The following is a 22,279-nucleotide window of genomic DNA, read 5'->3' as shown; positions in this document are numbered from 1 at the left end:
GATGGAGAAAGTGACGGAGAGAGGAAGAGAGCGGTGACAGCTTCCATCTGCTGGGGAGCTGCTGATGGGCTCCTCAGACAGAGGAATCCACTCAGATCAGTATGTATACATACACACTAATGCAGTAATGAGGGTATTTGACAGAAGTGTGCTTTATGGCAACAATTAGTCGGGGAGGAAAGTTGCCTCATCATGTATGGAGCGGTGGAATTATATAAACAGCTGCAATTCATCAGACTGGGAGGAGAGCGACTGCGTTCATTATTAAGATCCGCTGATCGAGGCAATCCTGAAACCCGGCAGAGCTACAGAACCACACCTGAGGCAAAGGGAAGCAAACTCACAGGTTCACAATACACAGTGAGAATGTATGCACAAAAACAAGCGCAGCAGCCCAAATACAGCAAGCATAAACAAACCCATCCTTTTTTTTCATTCCAGGAAAGGCTAGAGCAGTCGCAAAGGCTAAAACAGGTGTGATGTGTTCACCGGTTCGACACTTTGACCTCGAGGTGGACAACAAAGGCCGCCACATTCGCTCTTTTTCTCACGCAAGAGTTAATCTTGTCATAGGTAATATTCCCCCCCCCGTCTTGCGTGCGGTCACATCAGCACATTGATTCTAATGTAATGGGATTTTGCCTACCGCTGACATCTTGTAGTACAGGTGTGCAAAAAGCCTCCAGGATGACAGTTTAATGCTGCTTTCATGTCAAACAAGAGAGACACCGTTGTAGATATAAGCCTCCTCCATTAGGAAGAGGCTTTCCGCTTCAGCATTCAGCTGGTCAATTTTGTGAGAAAACACAGTTAACCTCAGCTGTGGGAGTTATCACTACTCCGAGGCTCGGGGTGATGTGATGAATCCTGACGCCCGAGTACTGTATACTGTATCGCCTCCCTTATGGAATTCCACAGTGGATCTGACGTTCACAACTTTTGGCAGGACACAGCTCTTTTGGATAAAATGCTGCAAAAGTAAAGACCTTTAAAGCATCCTCAAGGATTCAAACCGAACAAAAAACATGCACAAATAAAATACATATCTTCAGCCTCTCTGGCGGCATGGCACTTGGTCCGTTGGTTTACCTGACCCTGAAAAATTCATGCTCCCCAGAAGAGGAATCCTTACTACTTTGGTGATCCTCAGACTTTCCCTCTAGCGCCCCTGTGAGGTTGACATTTTTGTTTTTGAGTTGAATGAATCATGATGTTTCACTCAAAAAAGCATTTTGTTAGCATTTAGCTCAAATTACACTGGTACTCTGATGAGCTTGTGCTCCAATGGGTGACATGAGTGGACCAGCATGTATAGATCTGTGTGTGTAGGTTTTCTGTTCACCTCAGTGTTAAGGCTTCATATCCCAGTTCACTTCAAACCAACATGGTGAGGCGGAAACTTATCCATCCTAAGGACAAAACACCAAGCATAAGCAGCCGGGGCGGCACAGATTTGTACACTGGGGAGACAAAACAACCTCTCCATAAACAAATGGCACAACACATGAGGGTCAACTCCTCAGGTCAAGACTCTGCTGTCAGAGAAGACAGATGGTCTGAAAGAGGAGTAAAAAGTAATCCATCTTTGTCAAACTGGAACGACCGTCTTTGAACAGAGGAGGTGGCCTGAGACATCACTCATCACCCACCTACAATGCAGTACTGAGTTCCCTCCCCAGAGAGCTTAACAACTACTCACACCTGGGCTCACCTAGCCCTAGCAACCCACATGAAGGCTGGTTAGACCCACAAGTGGCCCTAATGACTCTGAAACTCAGAGCTCACAGGTGTCCTAAACGACCCTGTAAGGACACTCCCACTCAGAGTTCAAAAGCCTGCAACTCCCCTCCAGTGTGTTAGAACTGAAGTTGTACCAGCATGTTAAAAACTTTAAAATAACTGCATTAATAATAATAACAGTTAATAGCATGCTCATCACCACCATGCGGCACTCTGTCAAAGAATTAGCTAGAAAGGGACCATGTCCTTGTTGCAGCACTTTTAGAGGTTGGACAGTGCACCTGCGCCTAAGGATAAGGGATATACAGGTAGTGTGAAACTCTAGACATGGGACCACCATCTTGTTCTACTGCCAAGTAAAAACAAGCCTTGGGCAACACATTGAGGATTGAAGGAGCAACTGGAAATGAGTTGGAATTGTATGTTTTAATGCAGCCAACTACAGTAAAAAAGTTGAGACGGACTCAGCTTTTGGAGAGATGCAGCTTGACATCATGTTGTGGTGGCCAATCACATAAGCTAGCGATCAGATGCGCAGCATGAATGAGTGAAACCACAGTGGATTGTAACGTAGTGTGTATTCAACCAGTTTAGCTTTGTGACGATCACTGTAGGACTGACATGTTTAACCCTCTGTGGCAGAGGCAAGACTGGAGGTCATAACAGAACCGGACATTTCTGTAGCTGACTATTAACAGCCAGGCTAAACGCTACAAAGGAAACACAATGGACATTTCTCTGTGTAGCGCTGTTTCTATTTTTATTCATAATTCGTCAAACTGGTAGGACCAGCGCGCTGGGAGCATAACGACATAGCAGCTTCGCCTTTTTGGCAAACTGATCAGCAGGGGTTCCCAACACGTCACCCACACGGACCACAGGTTGACTATCGCACACTTCCGCACATACCTGCAGCGTTTCGCCGCGCTGCCAGATTTGGTCTGAACGTAGTGTTATATGAATAAGTTTACAAATTGGCTGTCTCCAATCTCCAAACAAGCAAACGAATAATTTGTTTTGTCAGATAACAGCCCCCATATATGGAATTTAAAATTATTTGACATTAGTGCCACCTAGTGGTGTTTTCAAAAAGACACTGCAGCAAAGCTAAAAAAAAAAAAAACCCTACGCCACACGTCCGACCTACAGACGCTGGAGTTTTCATGTGAATCGTCATTTTTGACATTATGTAAACAGAACCGTGTGCCATCAGAATCATTTGAAATGTCATTTAGTTACTTTTACAAAAATCAACTCATTGTGGCTTTAATGTACTCTGTTTCTCTCGGCACATGGAATTGATTCATCTTCTGCACATTCCCAGTTATTCGCTCAACTGAAAGCAAATTTTAAAAAGCCTGTTATGCTGGTTTGTTTTGTCACCCATTGCTAATGTCTGCACAATTATCCTCCTGTATCAATTAAAATAATAATTACGCTAATAATTTAGCTAATTCCACTGACACGTTCAAGAGTGGTGGGATGGGATGCATATGTTAGTTATTAAAGCTTCTTATAAGTTAAGTGGTATCCAGATGTGACCTTAGGTATGAAGTGAGAGTTCAGATCCTGCCTACTGTAGTTTGGATGTGAAAGGTTACATCATACATCATACAAGCTGGACTCTTATCAGCTGCTCCTGAATCCTGGTCTCCAGCTGTTGTGACTTAATGTATGTCCCAGCATGTCTTCCACGCCGGCTCCATCCCTGTCTTTGCAGTTCTCCACTTCCACTCCTGCGCCTTGGTGCGGCACGGTGCAGCTCCGGACAGCGCTGCCCCCCCCCCGTTTGTCAGACCCAGTCCGACGCTCCATGAGCGCGCAGCCACATGACGTGACACGCTCCGGCACATGACATATTTGGCTTTAAAATGACGTCACGGCAGCGTGGGGCTCAGCGGGCAGGTCGTTCGTCAGTCTGAGAGAAGAGGAGCAGCAGGAGACGGAGCAGCCTCCTCTCCTCTCTGATGACAGCCTCTCATTCCCCCCTCCATCTCTCTCTCTTCTCTTCTCTCGTCTCTCTCTCTCTCTCTTTCTCTCTCTCTCTCTCTCCAACTCGTCCGAAACAACTCTCAACCTCCAGGATTCTCCTCCGTCGCTTCCCCATCGTCCCTTTTTCAGTTGCACCTCGTCTTTTCTGCCCCTCTCTCTCTCTCTGTGTGTGCGTGTGTTACTTTGCCTCACCCCTACGCACCCCCTCGACACCTTCCGGAGATGTGAGTAGATAATGAGGACCCCCCGCCAGCGGTGACTTGTCTCCTCCGTGCATCATCTTCTTCCATCCTCAATCTTTTTTTTTTCTTTTTCCTTTTTTTTTTTTTTTTTTTTTTCTCTCGGACGCTCATCTGCCTTTCAACAATGTAGGAGAAGGTGCGCTGTCATTTCAGCGACGAGGATGCCAACTACATGCCTTGCCTTCGCTCTCCGCAGCTCACATCTTCGTCTTTTTCCAGACTGGGGCTTGATGACAGACCTGCGTGAAGGCAAAGTTTGAGGGCACCTCTGCTCGGTTTTCCCGCTCACCTGTCCGCCTTGCATGCGCCTGCCCCCCCCCCCCTCACCCCCATCCCTCCTTCAGACTGACAACGGCGGACATTATCACCACCGAGAGAAACAACTGACGAGCAACTTGAGACAGAGACCTGACAATTGTTCCGGTGTCTCCTTTTTGTTTTGTTTTGTTTTTCTTTTCTTTTCTTCGTTTTCAATTTTTTTTAGTGGGATTCGGCAGCGCTGTCGGAGGAATTTCATGTGCGCAACGTTGAAGGATACGGCTCAAACGATGGTTGCGTTGCTGACGGCTGGAGTAAGGTCCATCACTTGAGTGTTTCCTCTTTATTTTATTTTATTTTTTTTGTATCAGCTATTGTCGACTTTGCTGGGGGGGGAAAGCCCATCTAAATGGGAGGATACCTGGAGGATTGAGACGAGACGAGTCGAGAGAAAAATGTGGATAAAACGGAGCGTTGCGCGCAGGTAAGAAACCCCCCAATTCAGTTTTAATGGGAATTGCGCTGTTTGGCAACGAAACGCGGAATGTACATGTTGTTTCGTGTTGCTTTTCGACAACATGTTGTCTCAGTTCATATGTTTTTGTTTTGGTTTTTTTTTTGTTATACGCCACTGCAAGTTGTGAGACTCTGCTGAAATTGGTGACTGGATAACATTAAGCCATTAAAAAAAAAGAAAAGAAAAAAAAGAAAAAACGCGCACAGTGAATGCGCCCTCGCTCCAAACTTGTTCAGATCACAGTCTGGCTCTCTGCTGTGGTTGTTGACATTGGGGTGTTGGTGGGGGGAAGTCGAGACGGAGGCTTTTTTTTCTTTTCTTCGTGAATGTGTTTTGTGATGTTTTGGAAAAAAAACAAAAAAACAAAAAAAAGGGAAGCGCGCGATCGAATGAAACGCGCATCCCGTACGCTGGGGGTCGCCAGCAGTACGGAGCAGGCAACGCGCACATGCGCTCGCAGACGCGCGCACCCGCTCACGCCCGCGCGCGCACGGCCTCAAGGTTAGGTCCCGTCGGCCCCTCCGGCACAGTGAGAACTAACCGGAGGAACAGAAACAAGCGCTTAATACGGTAATTAGGGGGGGTTGGAATTATGGGTCAGATGCGTAATGCAGGCATAAATGAATTAACTTCTTTGTGGGATCTTGATTTAATTCAGTTTTTTTGGGGGAATTTGTGGCTCTTCCTATACGTCTGGCTCTTCTCCCCCCCCCACACACACACACACACTCCCCTCCAAGGGAGCATGGGAGAACTGGGTGTGTGTGTGTGCTTACCCGAGAATAAAGAGGTAAGGGTGGCACGCAGACAGCCTCCTTTTTTCTCCCCAACGACACCCACTCACGCTTCGCTCCCCTCGTCCTCCTCCATTCTTATTTCACAGTGGATCGTCTCCTAGTCACAGAGCACGTCACCCACTGCCGGATACTCGCCCCGCTTTCAGGATAAAGAAAAATGCTGCCCCTTAATCAGGAAGCAGGATGGAGACCTGTCCATCCGGAGTTAGTTGGGAAGTCTGCAAAACAAAAAAAAAAGGCCAAAACTGAGCTCGTTCATCCGCCGTAAAATAGGTTTAGAGGTAATGACACGCGCTGTGGAATGAGACCAAAACCAGCCAGCGGTGGGTGAGATTCTCTTGCCACCTGCTGGAATCTCATTCCCACCGGTGGCTCTAATTCCTGCCCCCGTTTTTTTTTTTCGTTTTTATTCTGACTGCCGTTCATCTATTATGCATGACACACACCGCACATCTTAGGGGCTGACCTCGCAGGGTAATGGCAATATGCAGCGCAAGACAGAACAGTTGTGTTAGACGAGTTGTGCTAGACGATGAAATGAAATGCATTTAGGTCTCATATCTCTCGATGGATCCATCAGGGGCACAGAGAAACCAATTTCTATCACACGGAATTTTCCTGTCACTCGCCGACAAGATGTGCGACGTCAAAAATGGGATGTGGGATGAACGGCAACGGCTGTTAGGAAGTAATTCAGCGTGTCCTAGATTGTTTTTGCCTTCACATGCAGGCTGAAAGCTTCCATTGTTGCGACCATTTATTAGCAGACAGTGATTGCAATACTTGGTTCCGAAACATTGCGTGGGATAACGTCCTGCGTTCAGGTGCAGGCTGTCATTAACAGTATTAAGTTGCTGGTTTTTTTAAAAAATTTTCTCCAGAGAACAATAAAACGAAATTTTCCGTGAGCATTTGGAGAGAAAAAAAAAAAGCTCCTGTACCTGTTGGAACAGACAAAGAACAGACCACCTACAGGCACTCGATACGTGGGCGTTAATGCAACAGCAACAACTAGCAAATCTGAGGAGAACAGACTGGATAGATACATAGATGTGATAAAACCGAGCAGTTGGAGGTCGACCGCTGTGGTTGTTCTTCATGTGATGTGGGCAAACCCGTGAATGAAGATGAAAGCTGGGTGTCATCCTGTAGAATTTATGGGGTGATGATGCTGATAGGATCATTTTGTCATTGCAACTAATCAGGCTAATTGTCATTTTGAAAGTTATTTGTGTTTTCCTTTTTTCATGAACTGTATTTCATACATCTGCCCCTATTATAATATCAGATCAGATGTCCTTTATTATCCAAAGGGGAAATTCGTTTAGCGATATATTGATTTCAACGTTTATTCCACATTGTGATGACTATTTTGACGATATGACCCGACCCGACTGTAGAGCGAGAGCAGGAGCCACCTTTGTTGTGATGGATCCTGGACAAGATGTTTTTATTTCATGTTTTTTATACCAAAAGTTAGAGGAAAAAAAACTTCAATCCTAACTTCCCTCAGCCCAAGTTTACATCCTCAGATTGTTCTGTTTTTATTTTTTCCTAGCAACAGTCTAAACTCCAAATATATTTATGATAAACTGGTTTCTTACATGGGCAAATCCAAATCCAAATTTCGTCCTGAGATGTCAACTTCTCAAGCAGCTCAAATCGATCGAGTTGATTTGTTCAAATGGTCGCAGCATGTAAAGTATTTTGGTAACATCGTTCAGCAACCAGCAACAACCTCTCTGAAAACCGACGTTGACCTGAACTGCAGCTAAGTTGCTTTTTCAGGAGAGGGAATGCTCAATTTCGACCACAGTGTTTTTTCAGTCATCACTGGATTACGGTGATCTGCTCTTTACGAATGCACCTGACCACTGCCTGAAGGCGTTGGACGCCATCTACCACTGTGCCTTACACTTTTATATTACTGCCTGTGGTGATCCCGAACACCACTGCACTCTGTGTGCTCCTGCTAAAAGGCGATCCTTGTATTCCTGCAGACTTTCATATCAGTTGGATTTATTTATAGATCCCTCCTTGGGCTGGTTCCTCCTTATCTGTGTACATACATGTGTCAGAAGCCAAATCAATATTGCCTGCGCCCGCACAGTATTCTACAGATGTTGGTCCCCAGAGTTAGAACAGAATTAGGCAAAAAAAAAAAAATAAAATCCTGGAATAATCTAAAGAAAGACCTGACATTGTCAGAGATGGCTACCATTGGGGAATTTAAGTCCACTTTAAAAGAAATGGGAGAATTGACTAGCATTGTTTTATCATGTTGTTCTGTATTTTATGTATCCCAATATTTAGATATAGATACATACGGTTTCGGTCCCAACTGTCGTGTATTTGAAACAAGCCAGTTGTCCTATGTAGTGTATTAGTTAACTTTGGGAAACAGCTTTTGAAGCACTTTGGGTAATAAAAAAGATTGTTCCTGATTCACTGGTAACATTGGAAGGCTGCTTCATCCTAATTATACCCCTCCAAAAAATGAAACTTTATTATTTGGCCTGAATGGTGTGCGTGATTAAATTCTCCCTACAGCAGTAACTAACCAAGCACAAACCCATTACTCAGTCTGCAAATGGAAAAGAAAAACAAGACTGTGCCGGCAGGAAGATGCGGTGCTCCATCACACAAAAGCGCACGCTGGGTTGCCAGTTAAACGTGACACTTTTTGGTCGGCGTAATGGGTTTCTCAGATTTCATAAATGTATCTCGCACGGAAGATTGATGCCGTTTGCATTCGGGGTGCGAGTTCCTGTAACGGTACAGAACAACAACACTCCGGAGCCAGAGAGAGTGTCTCACTCGAGGGTTAACCAGCGGGGATTCGCCTCTCTCTGGCTCGGCAATCTCCGGGCCCAATCTTTCACGGACGTCACACAGTCTTAGGTTCCCCATGGTGAGCTCTCATACCGCTGAGGCACTGGGGAAGCTATCAGGCCTCGGCACGCTGCAGCTGCCAAACATTACTGGCACGGACACCGGTTGCCTTTCGCGAGGGGCTTTCATTTGTCGGTTTCCACTTGTTAAGTGCAGGTGACTGTACCTACACGCTGTTTCTGGCACAGATAGACGGCGATCTGTCAAGTGATTGTTCCAAAGGACTGCTCAGGAGATGCACGAGCTCGGGATTATGTCCCCATGTTGATATTCCTGGTGATGATGTGGGCAGTATTCTGTTAACTATCCATGCTTAAACAAGAAAACTGTTGTGCATCCCAGCACCAGTCTAATTCTGATTAATATCGCCGGCTTAATGACCCAGGCTGATACATTATACTCTAGACTGAGGTGTTTTCTCCAAAGGGAGGTTGTGAGCAGTCAGTGTCCTCACAGACGGGTCGACCACGAACTCCAGGGCTAAACATGGCGTTCAATATGAGGGGGCCGTCTGATATTCAGATATTCCTGTGATTTAGGTGCCATCTTAATATCCTCCGTGAGGGATATTAACTGGGCCTCTCTGGAGCGTGATTAACCTAATTTGCAGTGAAATAGGCTGTGTTGCTTCTCTGAGATCCTATCCTCTAGAGATGTGTGTGTTTGTGTGTGTGTGTGTGTGTGTGTGTGTGTGGTAAAACACCCCGTGCTCAGCAGTCTGTTAAATCCAGAAGGACCAGAGCAGGTTGTCCCTCAGAAATGGTGTAAGGGACAAAACAGACATGGATGCTGGTTCATCTGATGGCGAGACGGCAGAGGAGAGCAGAGGACGAGAGGAGAAGAGAGGACAGGAGTGAGCCATATGTGGCTTGTTATTGACTGGTGATGCAATTAGTAGGGAATGGCCATCAGCAGAATTGGACCATAACTGCCACTGTAAAATTAATTTTCCCACCATAACACATGCTGCATAGTGGATGCTTGAAACGAGGCATGGAGTTCAACTTTAAGAAAACTAATTACACTGAAATACTCTGTGGGTCAAGTATCCCAAATGTTAAGCAGCATTATAAGTATTTTATTTATATAATACACATCTATGAATATATACAGTGAGTATTTTCTATAAGCTATTTTTGTACTTGAAAATCCTCTTAACAAGATTTAGGATCAGGACTACTCAAATACAAATTCGGCTTTGCCAGATTTTAAAACAGGGAAATACAGATGGTTCTGACATTTTCACCATCCCATTTAAAACCTTTTTTTCTCTTTCAAGGCTTTATGTAATGATAAACTTTAGACAAATGGAAATTATATCGTCAAAGGCAAACTCAAACTCTCTACACTCCTGTGATTTTCCGGGGTATCTGCAAATGCCCCTGGGTTGGGTTGCCAGGTACCATGACACATACCACACATAAACCTGGACTGATGCATCTGATTTGACTGACTATGGAATCGGGAGGTTAGCGGGAGAAATGACCAAATACAGCCAGAGAACGGGTTAAAAGTAGGAAAAGAGTACTGTCAGGTAAAGTCTGTAACGTTTGGTGCTTCTCAATGAGCTCCGCCAAATATTCTTTCATTGAACATTCATTCAAGTACACACACTGGGTTGGTGTTTGGAGATGGCTGTGAAATAAGCAAGGAGTTGCCAGTGTAGGCAGGGCTACGCTGACAGCTTTCATCGACTGCTTTACCTTTCAGGTTTGGGACATATTTCCAATAGAGCGCTTGTCTACTTGTGATCGTCAATAGCCAGATGTATTTAAAATTGTCTCCTCTTGCATTGTGGGACTCGCAGTGGTCCTGGTCTGGACTCGATCTTGACCTGCCTTGGTCTTGCCTTCCCAACCGTTAAAAGTCTTGGTCTTGGTTTAGGTAGTCTTGACGCTGGTACTGTGCATTTGCAACTCTCGAGGACGCTCTCTCATTAGCTACCAGCTGCTAATTGAATAGGCTCGATTGAGACCATCATAGAACAGTCCTCCTCTCCGCTAAGGCATGCAAATCAGTTGTTCACAGGTGGATTAATAGTTTCTCAAGGCAAGTTTTGACTTCAGGTATAAGTGAGTGACAGCTTAAGAAGTTGCTCTTACTTTAATGACGATCATTTGAGAACTGGAAAGAAACGCTAATTGAGGGCTCAGGTCACTTTGAACTTCCTAGGAGCGGTTCATGCTAACAATGACACTGTCTCACTTCAGCTTCCCACCACAGTGCCAGCAGCCCTCAACATGAGTGGGTTTAATGACCGGCTTGTCTGGTTTGGGCTACACGAGAAAGCGGGTGTTTCTGTCACGCCGGAGCACATCCATCCCCACGGAGTGAAGGAGCTCACAGCGCAGAGCTCATACTTGATTCATGTAGTGAGCTTTCCTCTGGATCAATACTGCCTCTACAAAGGATCAGATTTATCCGTCATGGCCCTTCCCACTAACTGGCTGTCTCGAGGCGCGGGGGGCGTCTCTCTGCGGGCCACTTTCTGCTATAATACTTCATCAATGAACAAAAGAAAGTGCCCCCCCACCCCCCACCCCCTGTATATTATTTCCCCGATACTTGGCGGTAATTGATGTGAACTGGGGGCTCAAGCTAAAATAAAAACTTTGATAGTGTGCAGCTGAGTTGATTGGAGCATTGTCCTGTTCCCCACCCCACCACCACCACCACCCCGCGCTTTTCACCCTATTCCCATACTCTCCACAGCCACGGCTTATCTTTCTGAGCATGTGGGTCATGGACACTGCGCAGTGGGAGTAATTAATGGGGTGATGCAACACCCTGGACCGTTGCATCCGAGACCACTGCAAAACCACACGCGCTCCACCCAACCCAACCCAACCCGACCCAACCCCACTTTTCTCTTTGTTTTTCCTCCGTGAATTATGTCCCGACCTACATGCAGTGCAACAATGTTTCTTAAACTACAGCCATAGTAGCAGCTGCAGCAGCTCAGCTTCACAGGCAGGGGATGGAGTCCGTGTGTGTGTGTGTGTGTGTGTGTGTGTGTGCGTGCCTGCACTGAAACATGTGGAAGATTTCATAGAATATTTGCCTCTCAGAGGCCCGCCGCACAGAAGCGATCCATAAATCTCCGGAACTCTTTGGAGAGCCAACTGTGGTATTTATCTCCCTAATACAGGATATCTAGCGAGGAGAGCTTAACTCCTACACCTCAGAGCCTGCATTTTTCAAAGCTACACAGCCGCATCCTCGCTGGTATTCTGAAAGGCACAACAAACGCGAGGAGATAATTCCAAACGGTGCGTTTTGATTAATGATGAAAAGATGTGATGAGGTGAAATTTATTATAGTGGACCGATGTAACATGGCGACTGTATAGCAGCGCGCTTATCTAAAAGGAAAGGTCAAAGCAAACGATTGTGCATCGTTACAGATGAGTCTCGCCGGCCCTCCACCAATAGTCCTGACCCCCTGGAGAAGTCACTCGGTTGGTTTTGCATGTTCTAAGTGTCCTGGAGAGTAGCCTGTGTCATAATAAAAGGTTAAATTGGACGCTGCGTTGCTCGTGGGTAGACTTGCTCACTGGTGCCTTACACCTCTCCTGGGATACAGGCCCGTCGACAAGGATAGAAGTAAATCCTAAATGTTGAAATTTGATTTCTACAGTCAAAATCAGACTTTAAAGGGGTTATTGTAAAAAGGGATAATGGTTGTGTAAGCCAGCCTAAGGCAGACGTGCGGGGGATTGCAATTCTCTCTTGAAAGATCATGTCTGGCTGCAGAAAGGTCAATGACTGGAAATTTAAAAAATGCAATTCTCAGCATGGTGATGGCCTGGAACAGCCTCGTAAGGCCGGGATGTTCCTTTTGGCTGAAACAATTTGTTGGTAAGACATAAAGGACAATGTTAATGCTCCAAACTAAGCTACTTTGTTAGCCTTGGTGTAAATGTATTCCTTAAAAATGCATTCAAGTTAACGATCTGTGTCCGGAGTCTGCGAATCACATACACGGGTTTGTTGCCGTTCAGAAATGTAGAAAAGTCGGCGTCAGTAGTTGGGAGCTGAATATCTTGGCACCATTCCGGCTCCCTCGTCCAGCTCTGTAAGGATGGCTGAGCACGAGCGAAGATAATGGAAGTAAATGAATGTGTTTGTTACCTCCTCCAGTGAGGTTATGTTGTCAGCCATGTCTGTTGGTTTGTTTGTCTGTTTGTTTGTTTTGGGTGGTTTGTCACTGTTGGTTGTTGGTGTTTTTGTCACACACACACACACACACACACACAAAAAACAAAAAAACACTGAGCATATTTTCCACAAAACTTGGATCTGGGCCCAGAACAGAACCCGGTTAACTTCTGGTGGGGATCCAGACAAAAGGAGGGTCCAGGAATTCTTTCTCACTTTCCTCAAATGTGCAGGGTCTTTTTTTTTTTTGACATTTCTGTCACTTCCTGGGGAAATAATACACAAATCTTCAAACATATCTACAATAATCCATGGCAAGTGGATCCTAGATCTGGTGAGCTTTGATTATAAGAAGTTCTGGGTGTTTTGAGTGATACAGGGCTATCAAGTGTGAGATTGGATTTATCAGAGGTGACTGTTAAGCCTCAGGCGGAGGTATGCGCTCTACTGACTGCCATTGTAGTTTTAAATATGTTTTGGTTCAAGTAAAACTATGTATTTAAATAAGCAAGTACCCATACAGGTAGAAAAACAAAAATCAGATATAATAAAACTGTTATTTCGATGCCTTGTTGATAATTTCTTCCTAACTGCACTGCCCTGTGAACTGGAATGGGATCGTGAGGAGCCAGTGACATGTCTGTCTGTCTCTCCTGTCCTTTGTAGCTGATCACTGGGAGATGAGAGCGGGGGGCTGGGACCACCTGTCCTGTCTCGATGGCCATCCCGCTCGGTTGATATCAGTTGCATGCCGCTGAGTTGGAGCGGGATCTGGGAGGATTTAGCCACCATAATCAACAAATTAGAAACAACATAGTGGGAATAAGCAATTTGGTCCCTGTGTATCTTGGCAATAGAGCTTGCCACCACCGAGCCATTCGCGCACGCGTATGTGCGTGTATGTGTGTGTGTGTGTGTGTGTGTGTGTGTGTGTGCATGCTGGGTTATATTTGCCCTGTCGCTTAGTCTGAGAGCTTGAGCACACAGCGCTCTTCAGTTCAACAAAGGCATGATTGCATATTCAACAGGCTGCAAATAGAGACTCAGAGGTATCAGTGCTCCTCCTTTTAGCGGATGGGGGATGAACCCCCTCTGCTGTGCCGCTTGAAACACCCCACGCTACCACAACTGCGGTGTGAATCACAAGCAACAACCAGGGGAAAGAAAAGAAAAAAAGTCCTGTTTGCACGAGGATCTGGTGTGTGTACATGTGTGAGTGTCTACAAGCAGCACTTCAGGGTTGCTCGTGAAGCCGAACGCCACTTTGAAGCATTGAGATCGAGACGTTTCCGTCCGCGCGCACCGCAAAGACGAACAGGGCTGGGTTTCTAAAAATGTCCAGTTTGAATTGATCTTCATTCATGGGGCGTGATTCATAAAAGCCAGAGATTGAGCTTTAAATATTTGAATATTCCCACAGATGCATCTCACAGGGTCTGAATTTAACACCGGCTGAGAGCCAAACGCCGGCAGATACTCTGCTGGGTGGCCGGACACGGTCTCTGACCGGTAGCTGACACATTGATGGGTAAACCGAAAAGCAGTCATGTAACTTAAAAACTATTCTGACAGGCCTGACCACGTTTTGACGTGCCTGTCCTCTGTTGTCTCTCTGCAGCACAGGGACATCGCTTTGTGCTGCAGAGTGCAAAGGGAATATTTTGTGCGTTCAAGTGCTCCTCAGAAAGACAAACACCGATGTTCGAATGGCCACAAAGGATGTCTGAAAGGAGAGAGTTTCTGGGTTTTTGAATTTTTTTTTTCACATCCGTCATTACCTCCGTGCTCTTTCGCTGCGACGTTTGTAAAAAGCCGGACACACAGATTTTAACCTCAATGCTCCAAACCGTTTGATTCAATTACGGAGTAGAAAAAAAATAATAACATCTTCGCTAATGCAACATGTCAAATAGTTCCTTGCACAATTTACAGTGTCAGCTCTCAGAATCTCTTTCATATCCAAGCAAAATTGGTACCGCAAATGAAATAGCGCCAAATGAATTGATATCGAATCAAATTAAATCGAACTGGACATCCCAATTTAATCAGGACCTCGTGAATCAGAAGTAGATCGGTTTGGCTCTAAAAGGAGAGAAAATGAGCCTTTGGCGATCGGGCCTCATCAGCACTGATGGCGATGGTGATCGGAGGGAGAAACCGTCTGAGGATCTGGCTGTGATGACGAATGGACTCTGATGAGCTCAACTGGGCAGCTCGGGGCGCGATGAACTGGAGGTGAATTTGGTAGAGTGGCGGAGGGGGGCTGCGACGATTTTGCGCTCGAGTGACGCTGACAGCAGCGGGGGGGAGGACAGATTCAGAGTCTGACTCCGGTGACACGATTGGCTCACTGATAGAGTAAATACTCTATCAGAGTCAGCTGATTATGAAGAAGCAGTGAGAGAGAGAGAGAGAGAGAGAGAGAGAGAGAGAGTTGTGAATGAATGAGCATAAAGGAAGTTGTCCTGATTGAACTTGCGCTGAGCTTCATTATGATAACAGGATCTTGATATCAGATTGATATCAGAACCTGTTGGCTGAGTGACACTGCTGAAGTATTTATCCCTACAGACCGAGATCATGAGATATTTAAATGCCTTTAGCTGTGAATGAAATGAGGCTGAGTCGTTATAGTAATGCGTGAAGTAAATCAAGTGGTCTATAATAACCCCCTTTAACTGTGTTGTACCAGGTGTTGACCAATGAACTGATAGTTCTCTGTAGTTATTCAAAAGTATGACTAGTTATTTTCAAAAATGCATCAACAGTCTCCATAAAAAGACGACAAACGAAACAACGAATTTGTCCTGATAACAAGCCGGATGTGGCTTATTCCTGCCATTCTTCTGTATTTGTGCCATTTTTGTCCCAAAACGCATCAAAAACACATAAGTTAGCATCGGCGTTGCTACTGAGCTTCTCCCTCGTTAGCATGAAAAATGGGCACTGCAGTTAAGTTTGAGTCGGTCACGCACACAAACGTTGCTGTAAATACTCACTAGTATGTCAAATGTGCATCAACCCACATCTCAAAATAATCCAAACAAATTCTCTATTTTGTTTTTGTTTTTTTTTATCATTTACAACATTTGTGAACGTGACTGGAAACATTTAAGGAGACCGTATAGAGTGTTTTTTACATAACCAACGTTCATTCTTGAGATCGGGTCAGTATAGGGGAGCCGTAGATGCATGTGATCATTCTCAGCTGGCTCCTTACTCCGCCATTTGATTCACTGTTGTTATAAAAACATCATTTATAACAACAATGGGATCCTGATAACCATGTGACGTAGTTTGACCCATGTATAGCGCTGCCAAAGTCACTTCTTGAAAGATATGCACACAAAACATGAGTTCTATCAGCCATGAGGATCTAAAATCATTTCTAGAGTTCAGCCATCAGGATTTAAACTCCCAGAATCTGCCGTCCTCCTGATCCTCCCTCAGAAGTAAAGAAAAAAAAAAAAAAAAAGGCCTTATCCCTGAAAAGTGGTCTGAACAAAAGGAGACGATGGAGTGAGAAAAAGTGCCAAGCAAAGGAAAAGAAAAAAAAAAAAACGAGCGGAACTGGATTAAAATAACAATAGAGCGTTTTGCTAATGGTTCATTTTGAGCTGCCGCCACATTATGATACTGTCTGCGTGAGAACTGTGGCGGATAAGAAAGGTGCTGATGTTTCTAGAGAAGTCCCAGCACTGTGCCGGCTGCGCCGTGTGAGCCTGTTATTTGAAAGCACAAGTGTGCTGACCGTCGTCCTTTTTCTCTCCGACACGTTCGCTTATTAACACGCATTAGACAATTTTGATGAATTAGGCCTTTTCTTCCCTGTAGTGAGGAATTTAACTCTCGAGTCTGAAAAATGTGGAGCTCCACTTAAACAATGTGCTAAAGTTTGCCTTCAGTGTCATAACTGATTCCGCCGTGTCCAGGACTGTGGGCCGGGTGCCACTTAAAATGAGTTTTAAATGGAATAATGGAACACGCCATGTAGCCTCATAATTCATAAATATCTAATGTGCAGCTCCATTCATCACGCAGCGGAGAATTCCTCTCAGCATTTTGTATACCTTCTGACATTTTCAATTTGCTTTATCATTAACAGTTTATTGAGTTTATTGGACTGGAAAGGCAGCCCTGCCATATTTTTCATATGAATAACACATTTCTCGGAGAAGTTCAGCCTTTTGTAATGGTCGTACATTTTTCCTAAATGACAGTTGGGTGTTCCTTTCAGACTGCACGCGTGATTGCACTCCCTCGAGTGGATTTTATTTCCCTTTTCCGAAGTTGGTGATGATTCCAGTCAATTTAAGCATTTTCTCTGGAGAGACGCTCAGATTACGCTGCTCCGCGGCTCCGATCCTCCTGTCAGGTTGCAGTGATCGATGCATCAGAGTGGGGACGGGGTAATGAGGTGAGATCAGGATGAGTTCATGTGATGCTGTGGCATCAGCGAACACTGCCGTCCGCCACGAATAACCGATGTACCGCAGAGGCCGAAGCGCTGATCACTCTGATCTGATCGCTTTCTGTGGTGCGAACCAATCGTGATCACGCGGCGTTATCATTAGCAGTACATGATAAATCATGCAAATCATGGCAGTCCAAGGAAAAGAATATGAAAATATGACCTAAAATATTCAACAGTAAGTCATGATTATAAGGTAAACAGTCGCAAGATAAAAAATAAATAAATAAATAAATAAAAATGTGGTTGGGAAGAAAAATCATAATTGCAAGATTAAAAAATTCAAAATTATGAGATAAATCTCCACTTTTTATCTTATAATTACAACTTTTGTCTCTCGTAATTTAAACTTGTTTTAATCTTGTAATTACGATTTATTTCCTATATATTCTTTAATCTCTTAATTTACCTTGGGAATGTTTTTTTTTATTCAGCTTCAGTTTCATCTTATAGTTTTTTCTCCTTATCATGTGAAAATAGGCTTCCAGATACATCTACAGCACTCTCATTACAGCCTTCAGGATCAGCTTTGGCACACAGTGGCTCCATTGTTTTGTATGCAGTATGTGGTGAGTTTGACCTACTGGCAGCACTAGATGAAAGGTCAAATGATCGGCCATGTCGACAGGATTTCTGCCGCGGAACCTTTTAATGTCTGCATCAAATCTCATGACAACCCAAACAACAGCAGGAGATAGAAACTCAGATGCAGCAGGCAGGCGTGTTACAGGACGGCTCTGAGTAATCTCTACTACATTATCTTTGTAGAGTACAGTGAAGGGTTTTGGCAGATGTCAGTTCACTAGATGAACAGACGAGAGGACGACACTTGAAAACAGCTGATGAAAAAGTCATATCCGTGATGTTTTTACGCTATAAATAATCCGTCAAGGTCTCACAGTTTCCTTCTTTGAATAATGCAGCGCTTTCTTGTCCCCCAGCCGTGGTTTCATTAGTCCGTTGTCCCCTGTGGGCGTAGAAAACAATGTTGAGGAAAAAAAAAAATACAGGAACACCTAGAGACAGGTGTATTAAAGGTAGCAGAACGGTCAGGGAGTGTGTGAGTAAGTGGGTTTCTGGAGTTGGTTGAGTTGAAGCCCCTGCATACGCCGTCTCGCCCCTTGAGAGTTATGTGCGAGCGCTGTGCAACGTAAGTGCCTTGCTTTTGGTCTGTAATCTAAATGTCCCACAAGTCCCCGGCCCGATTGTCTGCTTTACCTCACACATGCATGGAAATGAGCCCTAATACATGAATAAATCCAGTGTAGGAATTTATTGTCACGCAATTAAAGCCTCTCGTGTATTTCCAAACAATGAATAACTTACATCCTATGATATTCACACAGCTGCAGTCCAGTCCACATGAGGACAGTAACATTACATTCAAGGGTTTTCAAAAGGTGTATCTTATTTGTTGTAAAAGCACTCTAGTTTACATCATATTGATTAGGGGATTGATTATATGATTAGATTGTTGTATGGTTGTGTTGCTGTGCTCTTTTCTACTGTGTTTGGATTCCAGTCATCTTACATGTGGTCAGTTGTGCAAAAGTAGCCCATGTCATCGCTATTTATAAAAAAAAAAAAGAAAAAGGACGTGATGATCCATGTAAAATTTGTTCATAAGTGTTCATTTGCTCCTGCGCTAGCCGTGCAAACGCCAACACCTCCCTGGTGTGTGAACAAATCTGAAATTGTTGTCATTCTCAAATTGCAGATATTTAAAGGTTTAAAACTCCCCGTCAAACTCAGTCAGTGGCACTGCTGACTTATTACAAGTCGCTCATCACGTCCCAAGACAGTGTCTGTTAAAAGCTCAAGACAAAAACACGGGCCGTGAGCTTTGTGGTTGCCATCTCAGAACACGTTGGCTGTCGTCTGACGATGACCGTGGCGTCCTGGGGGCAGTGGCCGATGTTGGCTTCCAGCGAAGCCGTGTGATTCTGCCTTCATATGCTGTTTACAGAGATTATCAACAACATGGCGTTTACGAATATTAAGCCACAGTCTGTTCTCCCTGCTGCCATCTGGCAATAGATACAGCAGTATCTGCTGCCATGTCAGCGGACCAAAGGGATTACGACTTGGTTTTGGTTGCATGGCGCTGTGTTGTAGAATGACAATTAAATGAACCTCGAAAACGAATATTTCATAGCGTTCTGCACATGGCAGCAATGTTGTTGCACGAGCCTACAGGTCACCCGTTACACCTGCTCACAGCGCAATTTCAGCACAATAATCTGATCCTCAAAATGAACAGTAGATGCTGTTGCAAACACCTGTTTGACTGCTCATCTGACACTGAGTTTGCTGTTCGATATCCTCGTGGCTGAAGACTGAATAATATCACACCTTTTAAACCAATTTGATGGCCTTGGTTAACATTTGGGTAACGGCAAGGGACTGGGGTAGACATCCGAGCACCCTCCTGCTCTCTCAGACCTCAGGTTGCGGCTCCTCCGTTGAAGTGGAAACACCGAAAGTGTACAATGGCACCGTTGTGACGGCCCTCAGTCCAACACAGCTCTCGTGATTCCTGCTGAGCGAATCTGTCAGTCACTCTTTGGAAGCTGAAAAGAAGGAAAAGGTTCTGAAGAGAAGCCTCTCTCAGAGTGAACACGCATACAGCTTGTACTCTTTTTCGCACTCCAGCGGGGGATTGCAACCCCACTCATTCTGTAGGGGAATTTAGATCCACAGGCAGAGGACTTGGAAGTACAATGAAGTAAGAAAACCTGCCGAGTGAAATAAGAAAAAAAGCACAAGGTCTTATACTTACGTTACGGTACAGTTTATCATAAGAAGCTTTACTGTATTTTTGTTTGTGTGTAAAGCAATGCATCACGTTGACCCTGTAATAAATCACCAGCAACACTGGCCGTTCTGGGAATTTTGACGTGTAATGGCTTTCCTTGCGCTGTTTGTCTTTTACAAAGAGAGCAGTAGTTAAGTTCAATTGTTTGGCGCTTCCCTACTTGAGGCTGTCTCAGCTTTACACCACATCTCCGCTGACCTCCTCTTGAAAACAGTGATTATTCTGGGTCAGACTCTCTTAAAGCTACATGCTGGAATTAATGGAACTGGGAAGGGCAGAGAAGGACTGTTATCGTGCCCTCATTTTCTCAACGCGCTGCAGTCGAGGCTAAAGCAAACTGTTTCTCCCCCACTAATCCCAGAGGGGTCGGAGTCATTTCCATACCATTTGAATTGATGTTTTCTATAAGGAAGCAAGGCAATTACCAGTATATTAATGGCATATTTACTGTGCGTCGCGGTTCGTGTTCATGAGGTCAGTTTAGTCTTTGGGGGGATTAAGCGACGTTGTCTGCTCCCCCGAGGCTTCATGCACTTTTGATTTTTACTGTGATGCTAACACAAGTTGAACACTCGTCCATTATTGAAAGCTCAGGTCTGTTATCGCGGCGTGACAGCGTGTGATGTCATTTAATGTACTGTACTGTCATCAGTGTCAGCTGACCAGGCAGTGTTCAGTGGAGCAGAAGATGGATGTGTTTCCTGGACAGTGGAGAGGAGCACTTACTGTAGGCGTGGAGAGCTCTCTCAAACGTTCCCGGGCGCAGCCTTAATAACAGGTCAGGAAAAACCCTTCTGATGCACCGACTCAACAACACCACTCCATCGCCATGGCTACATGTAGAGTGTTTGACTGAACTGCGCTAAAAATACAATGTCATAGCGACGCAGTTATAAATAATAATTAATTGGAGTATTATTATCGTGAATATCCTTGGATGCTAAGTTGCAGTGACGTAAGGACACACGTTGTGCTGAGACTTGGCGCTCACAGAGGTTTCAGCTTCTAGTTGCAGCAGCAGATAATGATGATGTTCAAGTCAAGCAAGTAAACCCCAGGAACACATTGAAGTGCTTTAGATTAGGTTGATGTAAGATAACGATAAGACTCAAATCGAGATGATGTTGAGTTAGTAAAGCTGTTGAAACTGATGCCAGGAAACCAGCGCGGCATTACATTTGACTTTGCCAACATGTTCTCACTTCCAGCTCGTCAAATATGGCAGCTTGGTCGGTGGCCTTAAACTTCAAACTGTGAGGCTCTGCTTTCCCTGTAGCAGCAGTTTGGTATGTGAAAGGCTTTACGCTCAAGTTAGGCAGAAAACTACTTGCATAGCTCAGTTAGACTTTCAAATAAAGCTTTATATATTACAACATACTTTGACTTTTAGACTTTTAACATTATCACCGTTCCATTCAGTTTAAGCTCAGAAACTGCTTGGTAGGGTTCAGGAAAACATCCTTCTCTGTGTTAAGATAATGTTCAGTCATGTGAGGTATCTTACTTACACAACATAACTTAAAGTCAAAGCAGCAGTGAAACTCGGTCACACATGGGACTGGAATCCTGGTCTCCTGGGGAAACGTCCTGTGTGTGACCGCCCCAGCCACCCCAGAATTCCACTCTTCTTTCTGTTTATACTACTATGCCAGAGTAAACTTCCAGAAATGATGCTAGATGAGTAACTGCAGCATCATTCTCAGGAGTGTAGGGCAACTGACCAGGCTGCTGTATATACAGTGTATACAGCCCCCCCCCCCCCCCCACACTTTCTTTCTCTCTCACTCGAGGGACCATTGTTGTAATTTGATGAAGCAGTCAACTGCAGCTTGCCTTGCCAGTGGGGTCCAATCTGCACTCCTGTGTGTGCTGCCCTCACAGTGAGCCATCTGAAAGGAGAAGTGTCCTTGTTCCATGGCCTGGATGTTATCAGAGAATATTTTTTTACCCCCCCCAGAGGGGCAAGACTGCCACACAGCTCCTTCCCTGTTCTCTCTTTTCTTTCTCCATCTCTGTCGCTCTCTTAGGGTAATGCAAATGCATAGTCCAGACCCCTCCACCCACCCCATCTCTATTTTAAGAGTCCTCTCCCCAGTGTGAGCGGGCTGTGCTCGGGGCTGGCAGAATCAGGGAAGGTGGAATGAATGGAAACATTGTACGAGCTCTCACCAGTTTCCCTCTGTCTTTAACGTGCTATTAATCCATAATCCTTTAAAGTTGCTCAATCTAGCAGCGTAGCTACTGCAGCTGCTTAATAGTGTGCCTCGTGATTTTAAAAGGAAGACATAACCCACCCAGGCGCCTGGAGGCTTTGGAGAAAAGCCATGACAATGTCATGTTTTTGGCTATAAATAACATCTAATGCAATGATCCACATGGGCGCCGAACGCCAGGATGA

General features: G+C 44.9%; 1 protein-coding gene across 1 annotated transcript in view; it reads left to right on the top strand.

Moving 5' to 3' along the window:
- Positions 1–3,626: 3,626 nt before the first annotated feature.
- The window catches only part of ajap1 (adherens junctions associated protein 1), a 57,194-nt gene continuing 38,541 nt past the window's right edge, over positions 3,627–22,279 (top strand). The window contains exon 1 of the mRNA XM_037105710.1: positions 3,627–4,716. Within this exon, the coding sequence (XP_036961605.1) occupies positions 4,688–4,716 (29 nt within the window). The 5' untranslated portion in view covers positions 3,627–4,687. The remainder of the gene's footprint in view (positions 4,717–22,279) is intronic.

Source organism: Acanthopagrus latus, chromosome 7, assembly GCF_904848185.1.
Source record: "Acanthopagrus latus isolate v.2019 chromosome 7, fAcaLat1.1, whole genome shotgun sequence".
Classification (NCBI taxonomy): Eukaryota; Metazoa; Chordata; class Actinopteri; order Spariformes; family Sparidae; genus Acanthopagrus; species Acanthopagrus latus.
The sequence above is the reverse complement of the archived record's forward strand: the minus strand, read 5'-3'. Positions and strand labels throughout refer to the sequence as shown.